The 25,290-nt window shown below is 40.5% G+C and overlaps 1 protein-coding gene across 3 annotated transcripts in view; it reads right to left on the bottom strand.

Annotated features, from left to right (window-relative positions):
• The window catches only part of LTBP1 (latent transforming growth factor beta binding protein 1), a 445,454-nt gene that overhangs the window by 106,684 nt on the left and 313,480 nt on the right, over positions 1 to 25,290 (bottom strand). For all 3 annotated transcript variants that reach the window (XM_062209234.1, XM_062209235.1, XM_062209236.1), the window contains 6 exons: positions 24,647 to 24,746; positions 24,062 to 24,160; positions 15,925 to 16,050; positions 14,690 to 14,815; positions 13,582 to 13,704; positions 9,581 to 9,700 (listed from right to left, as the gene is read on the bottom strand). In XM_062209234.1, coding sequence (XP_062065218.1) covers positions 9,581 to 9,700; positions 13,582 to 13,704; positions 14,690 to 14,815; positions 15,925 to 16,050; positions 24,062 to 24,160; positions 24,647 to 24,746 — 694 coding nt within the window. The remainder of the gene's footprint in view (positions 1 to 9,580; positions 9,701 to 13,581; positions 13,705 to 14,689; positions 14,816 to 15,924; positions 16,051 to 24,061; positions 24,161 to 24,646; positions 24,747 to 25,290) is intronic.

The following is a 25,290-nucleotide window of genomic DNA, read 5'->3' as shown; positions in this document are numbered from 1 at the left end:
AGTTTGAATCGAACGGGTATATGGTAAACACCTAGTAAACAATCTATACAAATAAGGAAGGTGTCTAGAGGAGAAACACACACACACTTGGTGGATGCAAATGGAGCAAGATAAACAGCATTGCATCTTTAGACAAGATTTGTCTTTTAAACTTTACATCCATGGATCCAGCTTATTAATACACTGGGGATTCCCATGATGTCCCACAGGGACCTCAGAACAAAGTCTTCACAACCAAAACTGATCCTTCCCTTGTCCTTTCTTTATGCTGCCCCTCCTATCGATGTATGGCACCCTCTGTATTCAAATGCCCTGGTCAGGAACTTGGAGTCTTCCCTCCTGGATTCCTTACTGTCCCTCTTTACTCACATTCAATTTGGTGCCAAGTCATATCAATCTACCTTCCAAATCTCTCTCAAACGTACCCATTTCATTATATTCCTACTACTTGCATTTGAGTTACTGACTTGATCTTTTAATTTGTCTAAATCTTATCCTCTTTAATCCTAATGGATTACTGCAGGCTGCAGTCAGAGAAAATGTTCTAAAACACAAATCTGATCAATAGCATTTCTACTTCACTTGAAAACCTCTGATGATTTCCAGTATTTTTTTAGTTCACTTAAAAACATCAATTGTGGAGCCCTGGGTACAAGAGAAGGGTTGGCTTCCAAAGACTGGACAGATTTCCCATCAATGTTATGAGAAGCAAGATGGTCTTGACCTACACACATCATTCATCCCCCATGGTCACTCTCCCCTCCGCCCCCCTCCACCCCGCCACAGAGAGAGAGATAATTAAGCCTTTGGTTTTTGATACTGGGGCTCAAAACTCATCTTTTTCTAAAAATATTGCCTAGGATGTGGGCACTGTGATGCAAAGGGCTAAGCCAACACTTGGGATGTCTGCACTGCATAGACTGTGCTAGATTGAAGCCCAGCTCTTTTGCTTCTGACCCAGCTTCCCACTAATGTGTTTCCTGGAACATAGCAGGTGATGGCCCAAGTAACTGGGCTCCTGCCACCATGGGAGACACAGATGAAGGTCTGGGATCCTGGCTTCAACCTGGCCCAGCCCTGGCTGTTGCAAGCATTTTGTGGGGCGAGGCAGCAGATGGAAGATTTCTCTCTCTCTCTCTCCTATTTCCTCTGTCTTCTCCCCATCTTTGTCACTGCCTTTCAAATAAACAAATGAATCTTTTTTTTTTTAAAGGAATATCGTCCAAATCCATCCAATACTTGGATATAGTTGTTTCAACTGCTGTTGTATTTTTTTTTCATGGAGGAACACTACCACAAAAAAAATTGTGATCATGGGACTGGGCTCCAAATGCCAAGCAATTTACCAATGGGTTTTCAGGACATAATAATTTGGCATTTGCCATTCAACAAATTAATGAAACTTCCCACAGTATGAAAGCTGTCATAAGGTTTTGAGGTCAGACTTTGTGGATGGGATAATTTAAAGGTTTATGCATCCAGCGTATACTACCCTATCAGACAGCACAAATCACTCAACTCACACCATGCTCCAAGAGACTAAGAAATACCTGTTCAAAACTAGATATGCCATGCCTAAAGGACTTTCTGGCCCATCAGAAAAAGGCAAATCAGGATAGTCTGGCTTAATTCATCTGGATGAATTTTGGCTGATTTTTACAATCACCACTTTTGAAAGTATTTCACCTCATCATCTGAACCAAACATTGTGTAGTTCTTTATCAAAATTAAATGGAAGATCAATCATTCCTGGACTCTACCCTCTCTCTTCTTTCAGGAAAAATGAGGACATTTTCCTCGCTAGCTCGCTGGCAACTTTCCATTCTCTGGAGTTTCATAGAGATGACTCCCTATTGGCCAGCAATCCCACCTTCATAGCCCTCTCGCTGCCTCAGGAGCTAATTCATTTGGGTCAGGGCCTTTTTTTGAAGTGTCCCTTCCTAAAATTCTCACCATGAACCAGACTGTCCCAAGCCCCTCTTTGGTGGGCACAACCCCCTTTGCAGGCACAGCGGGTGTTCAACGGCTAACATCAGCCTGTCATAATCTCCCATGGCTGCGCCCCTTTATCAGGTCCTTGGAGTTGGACAGAAATTATTCCAGAGTAGTAGTGTATCTGCATCACTTACAGTACTTCCAAGGAGATGAACTCTCAAGACTAAGAACCAATCATTTCTCGGAAGTCACCCAACCTCACTTAATTCTTTTATCACTAGGACAGACTTCAATGAATGAGTACCATCTGATAGCAAGAAAGCATCTGATTCTATCAATACAGCCACAAGAAACGCAGGGTTACACTTCACCACAAACATGGTATTACGTCAATGAGTCCTCAACTACTATTCACACATAATCTCTTCTATCAAAAATGATGGGAGAACACATTTGACAGAAAAGCAAGCATAGCAAAATGAGAGACACATGCTGATGGGGCCACTGTGCGGCAACAATCTCAATTGCACTTGAAGTATAGGAAGTGTTCAGGCTATCAGGCACCCTCTGTCAATCCTGATGAGGTTAAACAATGTAGTAGCAGAGCTGCTGACAAAAAGTTGTTACACAACCCTCAAAGATTCCTCACTGCTTCACAGAACTGGAGAAGAGCCAATGTGCACATCCCACAGAAACAGCCAAGGATGATCTCAGAAAATCAGCCCTCGAATCCCAGCAAATTGCGGGCTTCCAACTTCACCTTTCCAATGAGACATTTCATCTTGCAGAAAAACTCTACTGCAGCTGCCTATGTAGACCCATCATCTCAAACTCTGACTCCCTGAGCCACTTCAAGGGGTGATTCCACTTGACATGATGTTTCCTTTCTATAAAATTATATTTTTATTATTGTCTTTACTATACTCTTCAGTTTCTCATTTAAGTGTAGGAAGGGTACCTGAGATTTTTCTAAGATTTTATTTATTTATTTGGAGGTAGAGTTACAGTGAGAGGGAGAGAGAGAGAGAGAAAGGTCTTCCTTCCATTGGTTCTCTCCCCAGATGGCTGCAATGCCCTGAGCTGTGCCAATCTGAAGCCAGGAGCTTCCTCAGGGTCTCCTACGTGGATGCAGGGGTCCAAGCACTTGGGCCATCGTCTACTGCTTTCCCAGGCCATGGCAGAGAGCTGGATTGGAAGAGGGGCAGCCGGGATTAGAACCGGCGCCCACATGGGATGCTGGTGCGACAGGCGGAGGATTAACCTACTACACCATGGGCCCAGCCCCCTGAGATTTTTTTTTTACTGAACATACTCTAAAGTTATAATATATAGCATGTATGTATATGTGTTTAATTGTACATACAAAGGATCTTCAAAAAGTTCATGGAAACTACATATTATGAAAAAATAATGTATGGGTTTTGAATTATTTGCACCGAAATAAACTTATCTTCAAATTCTGTTTTTTCATCAATTTTCTGAAGTACTTTCATATGTAAGGCTGGCATTTTAATAATATGTATATACAATGTGGAATGATCAGATCAGAGCAATTTGTACAACTATCACCTTGGACATATTTCATTGAGTTGAGAACATTCAAAATCCTCTTTTAGCTATTTTTATGAATTTAAATAGTTGCTCTCAACCATACTTATCTACACTATTACTCCTACCCAACTGAACCTGTGTATCCATTAAATATCTATTCTCCATCTCTCCCTCTCCCACTCCCTACCCAGGCTCTGGTAACCAGTATTCTAGTTTCTGCTTCTTTGAGATCATCCTTACCTTGCACATATCAGAGTACTTTTAAAAGTTTATGAACAATGGATTTAAAAGATGTTAATAATTATTTTATCTATTTATAATTACTTTTTAATTTATTTATAACAAATCCATGCACTTTTTTCCCAATATACATTTTCCATGAACTTTTCAAGTAATCCCTCACATGCATGAATTTCAAAATTTTTTCATCAACGTAATCTTTTAATTCCATTTTCCATGAACTTTCTGAAGTACCCTCACACAAGTGAGAACATGTGATGTATGTCTTTCTGTGCCTGACTTATTTAACATAATGTCCTATAGTTCTGTCCACATTGCTGCAAATGACAGAATTCCATTCTTTTTAAAGGATGAGTAATGATAATCCATTGTATGTCAGCACATGACATATTGTACAGGACAAAACCCTGGATTTGTAAGATGAAGACCTGGGTCATGTCTTAGTTCTGCCATTTATTACATATGACCTAGAGAGAATCCACTCAACTATTTCCATATCTATACTATAGGGATGACTGCTATGAGAATCAAAACAATAAAGTCAAAGTTCTTTATAAACTGTACATTGAAAGGTTTTTGTTATAACAATTACTTCTCCCCATCGACATGGGTCCTGATTTCAAAAGTTGTGTCTCTCTGTTGCTGTTTGGACAATTTCAAGCCCTCTCTGGCATCTGGCACACATACAGTCGAGTGCTCAATGAACAGGAGTAATTGATTAGAAGCCCCCTTTACCTGTGATGATTTAGTAACAAGACTGACATTGGTGCATTTTAGAAAATTTGCAAAAGGTCTGTGTTGTCTGCAGTTACCATGTTATATAAAATAAATATACTATGAAAGGCTCCAATTTCAGGTAAGTCTACGAATATCTATATATTCCAAAAAGGTTAACATTTAATCTTAAAATCAGAAAATAGATCCTAGTATAAGAAGAACTTCTAGGATAATGATCTCTCCATGCTTATCCTGTAAGTTCTCTGTCTAGCTTCAGTCAAGACTGGGGCAAATGGTTATCAACTGGACTGAATGATACAGAAGTTCTTCCAATGTCCAGGATCTATTTAGAGATAATCTTTAACTTAGAAACTAACAAAGAATTACTCTGATAAAGATATCAAAAATGTGTATTGCCAGGTCACTTGATCTGTCACAACTCAGCTATAGAGCAAGACAATAAAGTAAACCCAAAGAGGGTCAGATGTAGGTATGCAGTGGGTGACAGGCAGTCTGCCTTGGGAAGATGAGCTGACAAAATGGCAAGGTTTTATCACAGAAGCTTAAGCATTTGCTAGGAACAATCCTACAGAAGCATGGAATCCCCAAGGAGGACATTCCAGCTAAGTGAAAATGCAAGGAAGTGGAAACAAAATCTCAAAATCACTTAAATTCATAAGAGAAAGCTCCTATGACACAGAGAGAGTTAAAAACTACATGGCATAAGTTTATAGAACGCCAAAGAGAAAGAATATGGTTATAAGGAGAAATATGACATATAATTTAACAGGTTTTTTTTTTTCTTCTGCATTTCTTATATTTCAGGACAGAGCAATAAAGAGGAGAGTAAGATGTTTAGGGGAGAAAGGGGTATAACATGGCAGACAGGTGTTTCCTATTTCTTATTTAATTTGGGCAATAAACTCTACAATGAAGGTATTTCAATCTCCATATTACAGATAATCAAACTAAGCTTCAGAGAGGTCATAGAGTCCAAAATCTCTCTACATTCATGGAACAAAGATCTCTACAACAGAAATATTGAACTTCCCTTTAAATAACCAAGTACAAGAGCATTTCCTTGAGAGATGGCTCTCATCAGATTTGATTCAGGCCAGCATTCCACGAGTTAGGAGGAATCTGTAAACTGAGTACCTGACAGGCTGACGTCCCTTAAGGAAGGCAGTGGGAACTGGCCGGAACCCGGGGTGATGAAACAGTCATTCAAGGTGGGGATCCAGTGGGCAATGGCCCCAGGCAGAACTTCAAGTCCAAGGAATACAGTGTTGAATGATGAAAGTGGCTCAACAGAGAAGACCAAAATCCCCAACTTGAAAGAAGCAGCAACATTAACAGAAGAGCCAACAAGAGCTGCCAGAAAGCATTAAGGGATGATGTGTGCTACGTAGAGTCTAGAAGCAACAGACAGTATTTGACGTGGACAATAACTATTGAGCATGAAGGACTATATGTCCAGGACTAAACACCAGGAAAAAGTGTGGGTCCCCAGACAACACTTACTCACATTTTACCAGCTTTTCCCCCAGACAATGTCTAGTCTTAATTCATAATTCAAGGAGAAGCATCCACCAGTGAAATCCAGGTGGCATGGCATGAATACAATGAGACCATGAATGGTTTCAGCAAGTTCTTCACACAGTCAGTGAAAGAAGCAGAAAGTGTATGAGATGTCCAATCTCTACAAAATATAGAGCTTTAAATAGCAATGCTTAATGAAGCCATTTAACAGGAATAAAAGAGTCAAATTGATGTGACGATAGAAAAGCTTAAGAGGAAAAAATCCCAGGAGGCATAATGCCAAATATAAGTACTACTATGTAAAATGCCGCACACATTTGGTTACAGCAATGTGAAAGTATGCAGCCAGTGAGGGGCGTGCTACAGAACAATGAGACTAAGATTTATGGAAACCAACACCCCTGCCAGGTGAAGACAATCATCTCCCCCGCCATTACCTTTCAAATAAACAACAAATATTGCTAAAGACAAATGTCCAATGCAAGAGCTTTCTCCAAAATGATGAGTATAGCCAAATTTCCAAGGCTTTAACATTCACTTTAATTTTTCAATTAAAAACTGAGAAAGAAAATCTCATCCACATAAATCAATAAATTGTCTGGACTAAAAGGACACAAAAAAGGCATAAACAGTTCACAGGTTAATTGTTAGTGATGGGAACAAATGATTAGCAAAGAAGGCCTCATTAATAACCTGCCATCACTTGACCTCTGACCACCAAAGAAAGTTGAACACTCCCTATATCTCAGGTCCCTTTATTTTTCTTCATGACACTATGACATCCAATATTCTATGTGTTTTACTTGCTTACTTGCTGATCTGTAAGCACTTTAAGTTCAACAAGGAGAGAGTTTTTGTTGCATTCATTCTCAACCCTTGCAGTTTTGGAAAAATACTGGCACACAGTAGGTGTTCAATGTATTAGTTAAATGAACAAATAAGCACAGGTCAGATGTGTTACTGATGAGCTGAAGTCAAAAGTGGGTTACTTATGTGAGCCAGTGTGGTGGTACAGCCAGTTAAGACACCACTTGAGGTACCAGCATCCCATATCAGAGTGATAGTTGAGAGTCCTGGCTGTCCTACTCCAGATCCAGCACCCTGCTAATGCTCCTGGGAAGGCAACAGACAATGGCTCAAGTACTTGGGTTCCCGCCACCTATGTGGGAGACCAGCATGGAGTTCCAGGCTCCTGGCTTGGGTCTGGTCCAGTCCCAGCTGTTGTGGACATGTGGGAAGTAAATTAGTAGATGGAAAATCTCTTTTTCTTTCTCTCCTTCTCTATCACTTTTGCCTTTAAAATAAATAAATAAAGTTTTCTTTTTAAGTATAGGTAACTTTTGGAAAGTATTTGCAAATACCAAAGAACAAATATCAGAACTAAAATGTCTAAAGGCACAAAAGGATACAGCTGAGCATTTATTAGCATCGTTAAGAGTTCAGCAGAAAAATTCACTCCACTCCCTGGCTCAATACAAAAACAAAGTCATGCTGGACTATCTGCTTTTTGTCACACTCAGCTCTCAACATTTGAAAACTCTACCACCATAAAAATTAAGATGGAAAATCTACTTCAGTATAATCTGCAAAAACCCTCATGAGAAATTCAGAAGAGCTGTAAGTCCAACGTGAACGATGGCTATATCTGCAATGATATCATGGAAGCAAGGCTTGATGTGGTTTACGTAGAGACTAAACTTTTACCCAAAGCACAAGGAAAAAGTGCACTGCCTACTTTTAATGATAGGAAATCCATGATCTCAGAAATGCAGAAATGAAACCTAGTGCGCGGAACAAGGGGCTAAATGTGGGATTTCGGTTGAGTTGAGCAACATGGTGACCTAACATTTCTGTCTGTGATTTTTCTCTTCTGGTTGGCAAAAGTAAAATTACTTTTATACGAGGTGCTCTGTTTCTGTCACAAAACTAGAGTGAAATGTTTGCATATATTATATACACACACATACATACCTATATATCCATAGAGGTACATATAGGTACAAGAACTCACTTAGTATGGTTTACATTGAAGAAGACTCACTTGCCAATTTGGTCAGTCACATTCCATTAGCAAATTCATGAATGAGCCCTGTGTTTATACTAATGTTGTGTGTTGTAGTTATTTAAGCTAGAGTCCAGGCTCCACTCCTGGATTATGCATCACTATGAAAATGAGAACACGAATGGAACCTTGATAGGCAACTACAAAATGCATGCCAAATAGGAAAATTAAAACCAAACGCACTCACCAGCCAGCTCCCATTACACAAACAACTACTTAGCAGATAAACAACTAACGTGTCTACATCTCACAATTCCGCTGGTAGAGACCCTTGAGGATGGGCACAGACACTCAGGCCAGGGCGGGCACCTGCACCAGCTACAGAGGCTGAGCTGATGCTGCCTGGCGAGGAGCCCAGAGCTTTCCAAAGGGAGAACTTTGGTAAGAACAATTCATTCCCACCTTCACTAAAACAACTAAGTGTCTCCCAGAGACAGCAGAATAAAATTCAAATATTGTTTTGTTTAATCCTACCATCTCAGAGCCTCACAGAACCTCCTTCCTGTAACTTGTCCCATTTACAAATCTGCAGTTTTCCATGAGGTGTCTAGGGGAAGGTCAGTGTCTCACTAGACAGACGGGAAGTGCCCCAAGGAAAGGGTTCCATTCATTTCATCCCTCAATGTGTCCCAGAAAGCTCTGGAATATATAGTAAGCTTTTTTAGGGGAGGAAGGAAACAATGAATGATTGAATGAAAAATGTAAAACTCACATATTCAAAGTTCTCTCATGAAATGGAAAAGTTTTAGGAAAAACCAAACCAAACCAAACCACTGGGGCCAGTGTAATGGTACAGCAAGTAAAGCCGCTGCCCGTGATGCCAGCATTCTATATGGGCGCCACTTCACATTCCAGCTGCTCCACTTCTGATGCAGCTCCCTGCTATTGGCTTGGGAAAAACAGAAGATGGCCCAAGTGTTTGGGTCCCTGCCTCTCACATGAAAGACCTGAATTGAGCTCCTGGCTCCCAACTCTGGCCTGGCCCATTGCTGGCTGTTACACCCATGTGGAGAATGAGCCAGCAGCTGGAAGCTCTCTCTCTTTCTCTGTCTCTCTCTTTCTAACTCCAACTTTCAAATAAGGAAAAAAGAAATGGCATGGCAGATGGATACACAAAAGAAAAGAATCAAAGCAAATGTGTCTCTTCAACTTCCTCAAAATACTACACGTACTATTTCTGTTGCATGTTTGTGTGAGCACCTGTGTGTATTTCCTAATTTTGTTTGTCTGTGGTAGCTGCTTCTTAGGCCTCTTCTCTTTTCAAACTTTCTGCTCTCCATCCCTCTCCTTTAATGCCTATCACTGTGTTTGGTTTTGGTTCTTTATCACATCTGAGAAAAAAAATCAGTGGCATCCTTCATGAACACTCATGTTCTTATTTTTTCCATAGCTAAGAGTTACTTGCAACTTCTCTTAGAACAGTCTAAGTTTATTACATTTCATTGATTTTTATTTTGAAAGAGATCAATTGGCATTACTCTATCAGAACACAGGCCACACAAAAGCAACAAAACTGGGATAACACATGGTACCTACCAAGGCACTGTCCATTCCAGCCTCGGAATCCTTCTGTGCAGGGAACACATTGGTAAGATCCAGGAGAATTCACACACTGTTCATCCGGACAAGTACTTGGAACCAAACACTCATCGATATCTGGAGAATCAAGAAGGCAGGTCATGAATATTTTATCAGAATACCAAAGTGAAATCTGACTTTTGAGATGAAGAGAAAAAAACATGCTCTATCTACACCTCTGGGGGGAAGCAATAACAGGGTAGGAGACACATTGGGTCTAGACTTAAACATATGACATCAATGAATGGTCAGGTATACTTGGATTAAAATATTTATACCAATTCCAAGGAAGAACTTGGCCCCAGTTCTTCAAATGGCAGAGCCAGGCCTCTCCACTCTGGGAGCTGGCAGCACTTCTGGGGCTACTTTCTGGACATCCAATCTTTGAAGGAATAGCCCAGCTTGCCAGAAAGAAATACGATGAGTGGAAATGAATGTGAGCGACCATATATATCCACTTGGCTGGAGAGTGGATCTCTGCACACACTGGGTGCCCCAGGGAAATCCCTACATTGGCTTCATGGGCCCAAGAACATCCCAAGTATGAATAATTTAAAACCTTTCATATGATAGTAATTCCTTGGAGGTGGAAAAAGAACATTAGGAGAAAATGAACTCATCACATACTTCCAAGATTTTCCAGAAAACAAGGTGCTATGACCATATGTAATATTTTCTGTTAAAAATATACCTTTTCCTATTCACAGCTCACTTATTAATCATCTTTCTTTTTGATACAAGAGGAACCAGTCACCTTAAATACAGTTGTGGCTTTAGGCATTTTTAAGAATAGTAAAAATGACACAGTGGGGAAGAGGATAGATGTAGGACAGAGTTCAACAGTTTAAAATCAATGGTAACATCTGGGGTACAAGCCCCAGTTGAAATAATTGTTTTCTTTCTGAATTCAAATGAAAGGATTTAATGTTGAAGTGTCCAGCATAGGGCCTCGAATCACAGTGAGCAAATAAACAGCTTTTGAAGGACATAAGCTGAAAAATATAGATATAATTCCTATACTAAATAAATATACACGAGTATTTGATGCCTTCCTTCTGGTAAATTCTTAAAGAAAAAAAAAAAAGATTTATTTGTTTGAAAGGCAGAGTGATGAGGGGGAGGATGGGGAGATCTTCCATCCCCTGGTTCACTCCCCAGGTGGTGGCAACAGCCAGAGCTGGGTCAGTCTAAAGCCAGGAGCATGGAAATCCATCTAGGTTTCCCACAAAGGTGGCAGGGGGCCGGGTAGTTTGGCCATTTGTGTGCTGCTTTCTTAGGCACATTAACAGAGAAATGGATTGGAAGTGGAGTAGCAAGACTTGAACTGGCACTCATATGGGATGCCAGTATTGCTAATGGTGGCTTAACCTGCTGTGCCACAGGTTGGCACCATTCTGGCAAATTCTTGCAAAGTACCTTCCTAGGTTTACCCTGATTGGGCACTATTCAATATATGGAAATATTACGTGATAACCCATAAGCATGCACAACTTTTTTGTGTCAGCTAAAAATAAAAACAGAAAACATTAATCTCTCTCTCTCTCTACACACACACATATATATATATATATCACTCAACATGTGTGAAAAGCTGCTTCAAGTGAAAAAGCTGAAATTGATATTAACAAAATAAGTACCAGGTCAATGCCATAAATTTTTATTTTATCAGTGAAAAATTCTTGCCAATAGACAATGACACACAATGATTTTTTTTTAAGGTCAGCTGGTCTGGGACTTCTTGTTCTACAAAATGATGATGCTTGCCAGCTCAGTTTTCCAAACAGCATTACAGCCCCATCTGGATGGGAGTTTTGTTTTTTAATAGAAATACAACCAGTAAATCAGGGAGCGTCACTGAGACAGGCAGGTCCAATACAGAGGGCGTGATGTTGAGGACTAGGAGACAACACCCTGCTCTCACCTCCGTTGGTGGTTCCCTCTCCTATCACTGAGGGACTACCTGCCTTGCAATACCAGCTTAAGAGAATAAAGGAAGGATGAATGAGATAATGTCTGCAAACCACAATAGACTCCTTGGAGACTGGTCTTGTTTGAAAGCAACTTTGCTGGTGACAGCTGAGAAAACCTTCCGTGAGCCAGAAGCCCTGCGACCTTTGGTTCTGGTCCATAACATAGAGGACGGCCACGATGTTTGGCTCTTCCTTCTTTTCAGGCTTTTTCTTGGGGGATAATGGAGTTACCGGTTATTTACTCAGGGAAGCCCAGTCATAGCTCTGCTGAATAATTTCCATATATTGAGGATTACTGACTATTTTCCTATCAGCTTTCAATGTAATCACATAATTTCCCAATTTCATTTCTACCCCTTGCCATTTTTTTTTATGACTTACTATCTGATCTCTGCATAGGGGGCTGTGGGTAGAACTGTGGGACAGTATCTATCTCACTTCTTCGGGAGGTGCCTGCTTTGCATACACATGCCTGCCAAATGAATTCACCCATTTTTCTGGTAAGCACTCCCCACAATTACAGACGAACTGAGAAAAACCCAGGCAAAAAAACCAAAAGGGGTTAGGGGAAAAGGGAGGTTTAAAAAAAACCTAACTTTCTGAGAACTAACCAGGTGATGGGCAATACCACACACACACTGACTAAGCTCCTGGTCACCCTAAATTGTACTCTCTGGCTCACGTATTCTAGGTGATGAACTAGGTTTCAAAGGTGCTAGATAACTGGCTCAAGGTCAGGCAGTCACTGCTTGTGGCGGCCTGAGCCGATTCCGCAGCCCCAGGTCTTCTGCATGCCCACTCTGCCTCTGGAGGGCGAGGCAGAGTTCCCGGAAGGAGCGTAGGGATGCTTCACAGCGCTCGCCCCGTGGCCTCTCAGCCATCGCGGGGGCATTCATGGCTCCATTCTGATCTGAGCTGAGCAGAGATCCAGTTACAGAACTGCTCCCACTTTTCTCCAGATCTGAGCCCAAGGAAAATACCCAGGCGCAGACTGCCAGGAATGTCTCCCTGGCCCTCCCTCCAGGTTTGGCCATCAGGGCTGTGAAGAAAACCAACAAGCAGAAGCCAACAGATGGTAGAGAGCAGCCTGGCTGACTCCCTCCTTCGCTCCAGAAGCCCCGTCATGACAGGCTGATCTTCAGACAGTCAGGTGGGGAAGCCTGGCAGTCAGCACCATGCCCACATCTAGGCCCTGAAGCACCTGCTCAGGTGAGAACATGTGCCTTTGCCCTGAGGTGTCCGCGGCAGGACTGCAGAAGAAGTTCAATGGATTTCTTCATGAAAATCATTACAAAAAAGTACCACAGAGGTTTCAAAAAGAACTCGTGCCACATGGACACAAATATGAGCAGAAATATTGTTGCATGTCTAATTATTTTGGCCTTGCCATACATTTTCCAAAACATTTTTATAATGAGCGCGAACTCACGGCTATGGTCAGTAATGAAGAAATTCTATCTAGCGCAGTTGGAATCTGACCCAGAGCTGGTCAGACAGTGCTTCTGTAGGGAGTCTGCAAGAAAGTCCCAGAACACAAGTAAAAGGACGCGAGGGAGACAGAGGAATGTGACAAGGTGAAAAGGTTGAAAATGAAACATCAACAGTGGTCACACCTGCACCATGTTCCCAGATGAATGAGCCAGACATTGTAATTAAGGCTGGGTTTGTACTAAGATATTCTGTAATTAATTGTTCTAAAGTGATTTCACTCCAAGTACCAGGGAAAGCAGATAATGAGGTGAAAAATAATGAGTGCATGAAGGTGGAAAATAACCCAGACAGGGTCATGGAAGTCAGGCAAAGCGGCTGTGAATCCAGCAAGCAGGAAGAGCCTGGGCACGCTGGCGCCATGCAGAGAGGTGGCGGAAATCCAGCACAGGAAAGGTGCCCACCAGCCCTGGATCTAAACCTGTCCTGCATTTCACGGTCGCGAGTGCTCAGCACACACAGGCAGATGGCACCGGCTCCTGGATTTCCCAGAAGACTCACCCTCACAGTGGCCACGCCGTGTCATACGGTACCCACTGTCGCAGTATTCACACCGGAAGGTACCCACGGTGTTGACGCAGTGCCCTTCCCCACAGACATCCGGCCTCAGGCACTCATCCACATCTACGAGAAGCAGAAAACACTGCTAAGTTTTATTTGCCAAAATATCGTTTTGAACCTCTCTCATCTCCCAGTTAGTTCAAGTTTAATGACGAAGTAACAGCTTTCTGCTCACATCCCCTTGATTTGTTGGACATGCATCAGCATTGTGTGGTTTTGATTCATGCAGAATCTTCTCATTCTATATATTTGCTACTCTTCCTTCAAAAATGTTGAGGGGGTGCCAGCACTGTGGCGTAGTGGGCTAAGCCTCCACCTGTGGCCCCAGCATCCTGTATGGGTGCCGTCTTGTGTCCTAGCTGCTCCTCTTCTGATCCAGCTTTCTGTTTGTGGTCTGGGAAAGCAGGGGAAGATGGCCCACATGCCTGTACCCACACGGGAGACCCGGAAGAAGCTCCTGGCTTCAGATCAGCCCAACTCCAGCCACTGTGGTTATTTGGGGAGTGAACCAGTGGATGGAAGACCTCTCTCTCTGTCTCTCCCTCTCTCTGTAACTCTACCTCTCAAATAAAATCTTAAAAATTTTAAAAATATGAGAGGGGGTTGGCATACAGGGTAAGCCAGTGCTTGCAACACTGGCACCCTGTATTTGAGTGCCAGTTTCAGTTCCAACTGCTGTGCTTCTGACCCAACTCCCAGCTAATGCACCTGGGAATGCAGCAGACAGCCTGAGTGCTTGGGTCCCTGCCACCCATGTGGGGGACCTGGAAAGAATTCCTGTCTCCTGGCTTCAGCCTAGCCCAGCTCTGGCTTTTGTGGCCATTTGGGGAGAGACTAGCAGATGGAAGATCTCTTTCTCTCTGTCACTCCATCTTTCAAATAAGTAAGTGAGTCCTTTTTAAAAATTTGTGGAGGGGAATCCATTTTTATATCTAGCAGATTGCTATGTCGTTACAGATGTTTAATGCAAATTTGGGGCTGTCTGATCTGATGAGGTCTCAGGGATCTACAACCCCAGATCTGAGAATTCATGCAGCAGTGCCATTACCTACGCAGTTGGTACCCTCCTCATTGGCCATAAATCCTGCAGGGCAAATACACAGGAAACTCCCTTCAGTGTTTTCACAGCGTCCCTGGGAGCACAGGTGCTGGACCTGAGCACATTCATCAATATCTGTTAACAAAACACAAACAGGAGATTGGTGTTGTGCAGCAAGAACTCAGCCACCCACTATACTATTCCCGGGGTACCACAAACCTTTACAACTTAGGGAGACATCTTTCGCTCATAAGATACTTGGACTGTGATGGGGAAGAGGCAAGCAGCTTACTGAACATTGCTTCAAAGACTAAAACACCATAACATTGGTGTTTGAAAGGGTCAGACTTCAGGTCAACACAGGAAGACTCTCCTGATAATGGAATCTTCACACACTGGAATTTGCTCTCCAGAGAGGCAGTCAGAGACCATCTACAGCTGGGGCTGGATTAGATCACCACTTTGCCTTTTCTCCCTAATATTTTAGGCTCTACACATGCATATACACATGTGTGCAAATGAAAGGGAAATGGCCATGTCACGGAGCAGCTGGGTGCCTTCTCACCCCACAGATACATATAAAACCAAACAGCAAGGCTCACACATGTTAATGTAGGAGTAGATACACTACTCAAAGTGTCTCTGTTCCTTTATCCTGCCCTTAGAACTCAGGGCTGAATTTCTTTCTTCTAAAAATGATGAAATCAAGCGTAGCGTCTACACATTAAGATGATTAACTTAACTCCATATACCTCTTTATAAGACAGATTTTTCCCTAAGACATATATAGAAGATCACTTATTCACAAGTTCATTAGGAGCTTCCGGCCAGTATACATGGAAATTCAGTTTAGAAACTTCCAAATCAGGTTTAATGTACTTGGATATTTGAATGTAATTCTTTACTGTTTCATATGTTTGTGTGTATGTATGTATGTTTGCAGGTGTGAGCTATTTCTAGAGCTCTCAGTTTATTTACTTTATCCAAGAAGTTTTGTGAATGAGTTAAGTTTTATGGCAAAGCATCACATTTAAAGAAGTGGATAGCAGTGGACAAGGTAAGAAAACCCCAGGAATTTAGCAAACCTTTTGCTTGAGTGCCCTTAGCTGAGGGGTAAACATTTTACAAGATTAAACACAGTGACATTTTCCCAGTATGGTTAAAAATGGATTAAGAAAAAAACATGTTTTACATAAGCAAATCTTTGATATTAAGTAATTTTGAGTATCAAAAGTATCTCTTACCAACACATTTCCGCTGTTGTTCACTGAACTTGTAACCCTCGTAGCATATACAGGTATACCTTACAGGTAGGTTAATGCAGTGTCCTGCTCCACAGATATCAGGATTCACAGTACATTCATTGATTTCTTTAAAAATAAAAAAATCACATGAATAAAGATTTCACTACTACTTGCAAAGCATTACTTCATGTTTCCTGACTAGCTGTCAGATTAGCCATTTAGAAGACAAAGTTGACCTCTGAAATCAAATATAAATACTCAGGGTTTTTTTAATAACTGGAGTGGTTAGTCCCTCCCATGGTCATCAATAGTTCTTAATGAAACAATTTCTAAGATGAATTGGAACAGACACACTCAGAAACGGACCATGCTAGAAGTTTTAAGGGGATCAGGTTTTTTTAATGATTGTGAACGTTGCAGCTACACAGAGAGGGAGAGTCAGAGACAGAGAGGTCTTCCACTGTTGGTTGACTCCCCAGATGGCAGCAATTATGGACACTGGGCCAGGCAAAAGCCAGGAACTTCATCCAGGTCTCCAACATGGGTGGTAGAGGGCCAAACACTTGGCCCATCCTCTCCTGCTTTTCCCAGGCCATCAGCAGGGAGCTGTATCTGGAGTGGAGCAGGTAGGACGGCTTCATCCAACACGTCAAAATGCTGTTCCCAGGGGATCAATTCTTCATTAAAACAACTCTTAACATGACCAATCAAGGACTTTCTATCCACTCTCTTTTATCTTACTTGATGAAGTAAGACTCATTGTTTGATTTCTCTTGATGGGAAATACATACTAACTTCTCATTTGTTAGCAGGTCATATTTGAGTTTCAAGAAAATGTCCAACCTTCTCCAAATTTTCCCTTTAATGCTCAAGAAAACACTTTCTACTTCTAACCAAGACAAAATTTCTAGGTGTGCTTATTCTTCATTTGCCAACTTCAACCCAAAATATTTTCTGTATACTGGTAAGGAAGAATCTTCTTCCAAGTCTTCTCCGCTTACCCCTCCCTTATTCTCCCCCTGATCCCTGGGTGATTCTTTCTTCTCCTACAAAGCCCAGGCAGACTAGCATTGTTCAAGTCCTCACTGACTCACAGGATCACTGGACTCCATAGTGGGTGGAAGCCACCAAAATGAGTTTCATTACCAAAGGACCCGGGGACTCAAAAGTGGCCTTCTGAGAGAGGCTACTTCCCCAAGAGTTCCTGTCTTCAATACTATTTAGAAAGAGGAACGATGGCACAGGGGAGATGGAAGAGTTGCTGGCTAGAAGCTCTGGCTTGGAGAATGCACAGGGACACATCCTGCTATCCTTTCAAACTCTGTAGTACGGGCAAGTGATTAATCACTCTAAGCCTCATTTTTCTATATATATAGAATGGAAATAATCCAGAGTTCCAAGTTCAGAGCACAATATGGGAATATAATAAAAATATACTGAAAATAATGCATGTAGCCCAATGCCTGGCATATTACACACAATCTATAAGTCATAAATGTCACTATTGCTGGGGTTCATAGTGATATTAGTTAAGAACATATAACAAAGAAATAGCACTCTGACATCAATGCTACCTAGAGCTAGTATCTCAATGTCACTATACGGCAAACAAGCCTTTAAAGAGATGCTGTATGAATGAGACCCAGACAGCCCTCAGGATAACTAGGCTGGTGCCTCTGAGCACCACACACAATCCAGCTTTGTTAGAGGGGTCTATGGTTTCAGAGAAGAAAAACAGGTGGGCTATTGTCACTAATAACCCTCTGCAAATTCTGCAGAAAAGGGATCGAAGGAACAGAGCTTTAACGAAAGTTCCCTCTGGAAACGACCTCAGTGAGGGCTGAGGTTGCCCTCCAAATCCAAAGCCACCTTCTTCATTCTCCATCAGGCATTCACTATGCTGAGACTTTGAGAACACTCAAGCAAGACACTTGAAACAGGAAGCAGACAAGCTGTCATATTTTATGTAAAATCATCCGCATGTATGAGATGTTTGCAAAAAGCATGCATTAACCAATTAATAATACCTTTAATGAACCTATTTATGCCAACCCACTATCAGAAAAACAAATTTGCTTGCAGTCAGTATGTTACCAAAATAAAGTAAAAAATATTAAAAAGGCTAAATATATAGGTGATTGACATGATTGCTTAAATTATTACAATATAAAACAGTGAATTATGATATAATTATAACAAAGAACACTAATATAATCACTAACAGGAGAAGGAATTGTTTTAAAATATGCAGTTGGGCACAAATTGTAATATAGAATATGATCTCAATTATATTACACACACAGAAGAGTAGAAGGAAATATAGAAAATCTTTATGATGATGGGGACTGATATATTCTTCATACTTCTTCCATTTTCAACATTTCTATAATGAGCATATATTAGTACTTTTGTATTTCATAATCAGAAAACGTTCCTTAAAAATATCATTATTAGGGGCAGGTGTTGCGGCACAGTGGTTTAAATCACTGCATGGGATGCCTGCATTCTGTATCACAGAGCTTAGTTTGAGTCCTGGGTACTCTGCTTCTGACCCAGCTTCCTACTAATGCACATCCTAGAAGGCAGCCGATGGCGTTTGGCCCTTGCCATCCACCTGGGAGACCCAGATGGAGTTCTGGGCTCCTGGCTTTAGCCTAGAACCAGTGAACTAGCAGATGACAACTCTCTCTCTGTCTCTCCCCCTCTCCCACTCTCTCCTTCCACCAACCCCTCTTTCCCACAATTCTTCTGTCACTCTGCCTTTCAATGAAATGAAAAATAAACATTTTAAAAATATATAATTTTTAATATACCACTAAAGTCTGAAAAGATAGTCTTCACAGGTTCTAAGAATTCTCTCCCCTGTAGGAACTGTTTTAGTGAAATAGTGTAAGAAGAACATCTCTAACATTTATTCTGTATTACAGGTAGACACTTTTGTTAAAATTTTAGTATTTATATTTCTTAGTTTTCTTTGTGCAAATAATTAATGACCTTTATTCTCTTCTCTGTTATATTCTTAAAACTGAAAAGACAGGTTAACCAGGCTTGCAAAAAGAAATTGAATTAATTAGAAGATGAATTACCTGAGGCAAGGTTTCAAAACAAATTAAAAGATATAACCAATGGTTCTCACAAAACCATCAGCAGTCCCTGTCTCATTCCTACACACACTAATTTGCTCATTACCAAATATTTGTCATTTTGCAGGTGTAGCTTTAGGATGGGATTCTTACAATGTGACAAACAGTCTTTAATAATATATGACGCTCACTTCAAATGCAATACTTTCCTCTCTACACTTTGCCAGCTATCTAAATTATTTCTTCTCAAGTATGCTCTAAGGAAGGAGAAAACACTTGGGAATTATAACTCTTTAGTCTTAGGGAATGAAATGAATAATAATGGTCTCTGCTTCCAACTTCGTACTTTAAATAGAAGCCATAAGGTTGAAAGTATACTGATGAAGAATGGTTGACAATTTTTAGTGGATGACCTCATAGGTTAAGTATTCAGAGATGCGGATTGAAAACACTGACCCTGGCTGGCAGGGCACTAAACATATGTACGAAAATGTTACACTGACGCCACTAGAGGGTACTAAGAGATACCTCAAAGGAGGGAAGGGACACTGCTACGTTTTTGTCCCATTTTTACACAAGGGAGTAATTAATATAACTGTAGTCAGTTTGACCTCAAGTTCTCTTTAATCCACTTGTCACACAGTATCCCCCTGCCAGGTAGAAAGAGCCAGTGCACCTTGCCAACACCTTTGTCTGCTTTCTTTTTACTAGTCATGAAGAAGTTGAGCAACATCTAGGGCTTTTTTTTTTTTTTTTAAGGTAAAATCACAATTGACTGGTGTCATTGTTTCAGAACATGTCTCCCACCATGGCTGAGTTTTACTCACAAGTATACACACAGTACAGACAGGCAAGTGCCAGCAATGCCTTGAAGAACAGGAAAGGTTTTCTGCTTTTTTGGATGCTTTGGAGCAAAGACATTACACTTTCTATTTTTCTGAGAGGCTATTCACACACAGGCATGTGAGATTGTTCCCACAGAGTGGATCAATTTCTGGAGAAATACACATTTTCTTTGGGTAGCCTGTGTCAATATAAGCTCTGGAAACAGGGCTGTGACATACCACAGTGGCAATGCCTCACACAGCCAGCACTCATTACTGGCCTCAGGCGTATCCCGGTGAGGGGGAACGTCTGGTCTTGGGCAAGTTTGGCATTCCAGAGTGATCAAGTGAGCGCATCCCCCTGCACTCTCATGGGCCCCCTGGTTCACAGGGCAGCCCTACCCTCTCTTCCCACATGTGCCCCCTCAAACAACTTCACTTTCACTGGGCTTATGATCTCCATTTATTTCTTCCATTGAAGCTCATTTACAATTTGGAAAAAGAGCCATGACCAAAAGCCAATGGAAAACCAAAAGCTCTATTTAGCCTAGCAACAAGGCCAACGGTGCATTTAACATTTTTGGTATCATTATTATACCTTTTAACATTCAACAAAAAAGAATACTTTTAGCAGGACACAAAGAGGAACACGCAAACCTTCGGCTTTTTCCTTCATCTTATGATTATCCGAATAAATAAATAAACAGAATCTGGAAACATGGAAGTGTGATGACTTTACATGGAAAAAAAATTCATTTTCCATGAGCACACATGGTTTCTTGAGACTGTAATGACCCTGGTAGCATGCTTCAGGGACAAACACTTTTGAAAGGATCCATTCTGAGTTCTGGAAAAGATCTGATGAACAAGTAGTTTTCAAAATATTTGGGCCATGATCATTACTGAGGCTTCTGCAAGGCAGGCATGGAAGTGAAAGAGTAACTTCTGGCCGGCGTGTAAGGGCCATGGAGAAAGTTCAGGATGAGCCAGAGGAAGGCATCAAACGTTCAGTCATGGAAAGATTGACACAGAATGCCTGGCTTCCCAACTGCCCCACAATCAGCATGAATTGTCCCACAACAATCGAAACAGATGTTTCCACTTTGTCAACATTTGCCAGAGAAATATAGGTTTGATTTTCCAACCTCTCCTTTAACTATCAAGACACGACACTAAATCAAGAATTTATACGTTGAAATGTATAATTTATTTGCAAATAATATGCCAACAATGTTGCAAACCACCAGGTCAGCTGTTAGGAGTAGAAAATATTACACTTACTTCCTGCAAATACGCAGCTCCCTTTACAGTTATGACATGTCAAAGGCTCACCATTATAAAGATATCATCACTAAGCAATGTGGAGCTGATTATATTTACTTTAGACTCTTATTATTCTAGCCCTTTCTTCAACTACAGGGGAAACTAAGAGTAACAAATAACATTTATCTCCTCTCTGTTTTGTAAATAGATAAATAAATAAAAATTATGTACACCACTCCTGAGAGCAGTGATCAGCTGATTTCTTAAATCTCAGCTTGGCCCTCATATCAAACCAATGAGAACATTACATTTTGATTTAAATGGATAGAAAACAGTCTTCTTATACTAATGTAGATCACTATTTTTGGATTGCTCTCAAGTTGCAAACCATTTCAGTTCAAAGACTCTATGTGTTCTCCCCATAGATTCTTCCAGATTCTTTTACTATAGGAAGTGGGAATACCTACAACTACTGCATGGAAAAAAACAAGCAGGGTCACTTGTTCCCTGGAAGGAAGTATTTACCCTTCAAACATGTGACAGCAGATGTTACCCTTGTATGTATCTGCCAAGCTCAAATTAAGCCATCTTCTAGCAACATCATAGCATTGGGCTACTTTCAATTTTTTTCAATCAGCTCCATAGTTCAGTTGCAGCTGAGCAACTTCAAGTTGTTATTCCTCACACAGCTGCACGTAAGAGACAAAACTTGATGTCCCTAGGCAAACCGAGTAACCTCTACAAAGCTAGCTTATATAAGAGGTTTGTTCATTGAAGAAGGTCAGGCCTACTCAAAAATAAGGATTATCTTCACACTGGAAAAAGGAAATTTAGTTTTCTTTTTTAAGAAAGAACTAGTGACTTACATTATTACATGGCAACTTTTCTTTTTTTAAAAAAAAAACTTTTATTTAATAAATGCAACTTTTCTTTATAACATAGAAGTAAACAATTAGAAGAGTCCTATTGACCACTATAGTATATTCCAGGCTTGTACACTTTGCATTGCAAAGCAGTCCTGAGAGTTTAATAAAAGGGGCAGATACATAGATAACCTCAGAATACAGAATAATTTTAGAAAAAAAATCACTGTCATTTCATTGTATGACTCCAAAGATACTTGGAATTGCCAACATTTCTACATCACTTGACTCAGGATTACCAGTAAGACTGAAGGGTGCCCACCACGCAGTGATTGTGGGGAGGCTGTGGCTCTGGGTGCAGGTCTATCTAGACTCTGTCACAGAGCCAGTCCAAAGTGTACTTTCTGAGTGCTGACATGATGCCTTGGGTAGGAAATTACACACCTAACCTCATGTGATGGGTCACAGACAAGATGCAGGTGCACTAAAAATATCACGTAAGACTACCTTCAGGCTGAACGCATACAGTACAAGCTGAAACAAAAATGAATTTCATGCTTAGACTTGGGTCTCATCCCCAAGAGAGCTCATGACAAACAGGTAAATGTTTCAAAATCCAAAAACATGTCTAGCCCAAAGTATGTCAGATAAGGTACACTAACTCTGTAGCTGAATGTTAACATTCTTTCTAATTTTCCTCTATGATACACGGTGCTAAGAATATATTTATATACATGTCTTTGGGGATATTATTTCCATAGACAAGGTATCTTAAAATAAGATTACTGGGCCAAAAGTTCTGTTTAAAGTTCCTTAAACATTTTGCCACTTTGTATTTTCCAAAAAAGTTGACCCAATTTACATTCTAGGATTTTATGTGTCAACTTGACTGGGTTTAGGCTGGCCACACAGCTTGGAAAACATTCATTCTAGGTGTGTCAGTGAGGGTGTTACCAGAAGTAGAGCACTGGAGTTGGCAGACTCAGTAAAGATCGCCCTCACCAGCGTAGGCTGGCGTCATCCCATCCACCAAGGGCTGGACCCAAACAGAACAGAAAGGCAGTGGAAGGAAGAGTTTGCTCTCTGCTTGTGCTAGGCCAGCTGCCTCCTCCACCCTCAGACACGCGTGCTGCTGGTCCCCAGGCCTTCTGACTCAGCAGAGACTTAGACTACAGGCCCCACTGGTTCGCACGCCACCGGTGAATTTAGATGGAAAGCATACCACTATCTTTCCAGGGCACACTGCGAACTTCTTAGCCTCCTGAACAGCCAATCCCTGGAGATAAACTCCATTTATCTAAACACATTCTACTGGCTTTGTCTCTCTGGAGAACCCTGATGTGCTCTCCTTCTGGCAATGTGTCTGGGTCTCAGTTTCACCCTAACAAAAACTTTCATTGGGTTTTAAATACTAATTTTACAAGAATAAAGTACTATCCTTTTACAATTTGCATTTTTTGATAGTGAAATTTTTGCATTTTTGGTAGTGAAATTTCCCATGATGTGCTCCTTGACAATTTTTCTTATGATTTTTGCATCTGATATTATTTTCCTATTTCTCTATTGTTGGTATTTTCCTTTTTGACTTAAAAGAGCTCATTTTACATTAAGGATTAACATTTAGGTCTTTGCATTTGTCTCAAAATATAACAAATCTTTATATCTCTTAATGATTACTACATACTTACAAAATTTTGAAAATAGATAAAAATATGTTAAAGAACAGAAAATTACCCATGATCCTATTAACTGGTGATAGCTGAACATTTTGATTCATTTTCTTTTTATCTCCTTTTCTGCGTTTGTAAATATTTTAAAAAATAAAATTGGAATCATTGTTATAAATATTATATCACAAGCATTTCCTCATGACATTAGATAGTACTTTAAAACATTACCTTAATAAGCTGTGTGACATTCCATTGCCTATACACTATAATTTACACATTTTCCTCCTCTTTAACAATATTTAGATATGCAAACATTTGCTATTACATCTAACCCTGCCATGAGCAATTGTATACACTTGCCATTACTTTTAAATGAGGTTCAGACAATTTCTCCATAGGATCTGCGAGTTTAACATAATAAATACTGCACCAACCTGTGACTTGAGTAGGTGCGATCACTTGGCTGGCACTTGATGTAGAAGCTTCAGGAGCTACTTCTACAGGCACAGGGGGTGATGTTTTTTCAATCACTACTATAAGAGGAAGCAGGGGATAAAAAGAAAATTAAAGCCTGTTATGTGCACTGAAATCCCATTTCAAAATGCAAGCATAACTTCGTCTACTAATACACCACAGGAGCTCTTGAACATAAAGAACTGTTATAGGTCCTGAAGGTTCATGGTATTTATCTCCAGCTCTAGTTTTAATACTTAGCAAGAATGTCTGAGAGTGCCAGAGAAGCCAAGAAAAACTACCATTCATCAAATGATAACCTTCAATAATGTTCCAGTAATAATTGCGGAAAACAGTGGAAAACTTAACTTTCCCATTATACTACTTAAAAATAGCCCACTTACAATACTACTACATAAGTCTATTAAGATATCTAAGTGTATATTTTTCACATTCAACTTCAATTATGAATTTCAATGACTTATTAAACAAAAAAACACAAAACTTCCTATCCTGTGCTTTCATTCAGAATACTCTCACAAGGAGCACAGAGCAACATGGGTTACCTGGAAACTGTGGGTGCAGATGGATAGTTGAAACGCCTGGAGAGAGCTGGGGTTGACCAGGCTCAAGTTTGGTTTTCTCCTGATCCAAAGAAGGAATTTCCTGGATAATTATATTCAAACAACAGAAGGAGAAAAAGCAGAATTCAAAGTGGGAACTATTTTTAGTTTCTTGCATACTACTATATTTTTGTTGTTGTTGAACCATCTACTTATTTTTTTCCCAGAAACCTTTTATTTAAGGTATACAAACTTTATGCATTTTTAAGTACAACTTTAGGAACTTAATGATTCTTCTCACCCACACTCTCACCCTTCTTCCTCCTTCCTCTCCTATTCCCATTCTTATTTTTTACTAAGATCTATTTGCAATTAACTCTATACACAGCAGATTAATTCTTTACTAAGTAATGGGTTCAAATAGTATGAAAAAATTATTCCTCAACAGTCAAGACAAGGCTGCATACTACTATTTTTATCTCGTTAATAATACTCTTCAAAAGGCAAAGAAATATCACTGGACATTAGACAAAAAAAAAAAAAAGGCAGTATAATTGCATGGAATTAAAAAAAAAAAAAAAAAGAACTAGCATTGTGCAGCTACTCTGACGTGTCCTTGGGTTGTCCCAGCAGGGGTGACCACAGAA

Source organism: Lepus europaeus, chromosome 13 (genome assembly GCF_033115175.1).
Source record: "Lepus europaeus isolate LE1 chromosome 13, mLepTim1.pri, whole genome shotgun sequence".
Taxonomy (NCBI): Eukaryota; Metazoa; Chordata; class Mammalia; order Lagomorpha; family Leporidae; genus Lepus; species Lepus europaeus.
The sequence above is the reverse complement of the archived record's forward strand: the minus strand, read 5'-3'. Positions and strand labels throughout refer to the sequence as shown.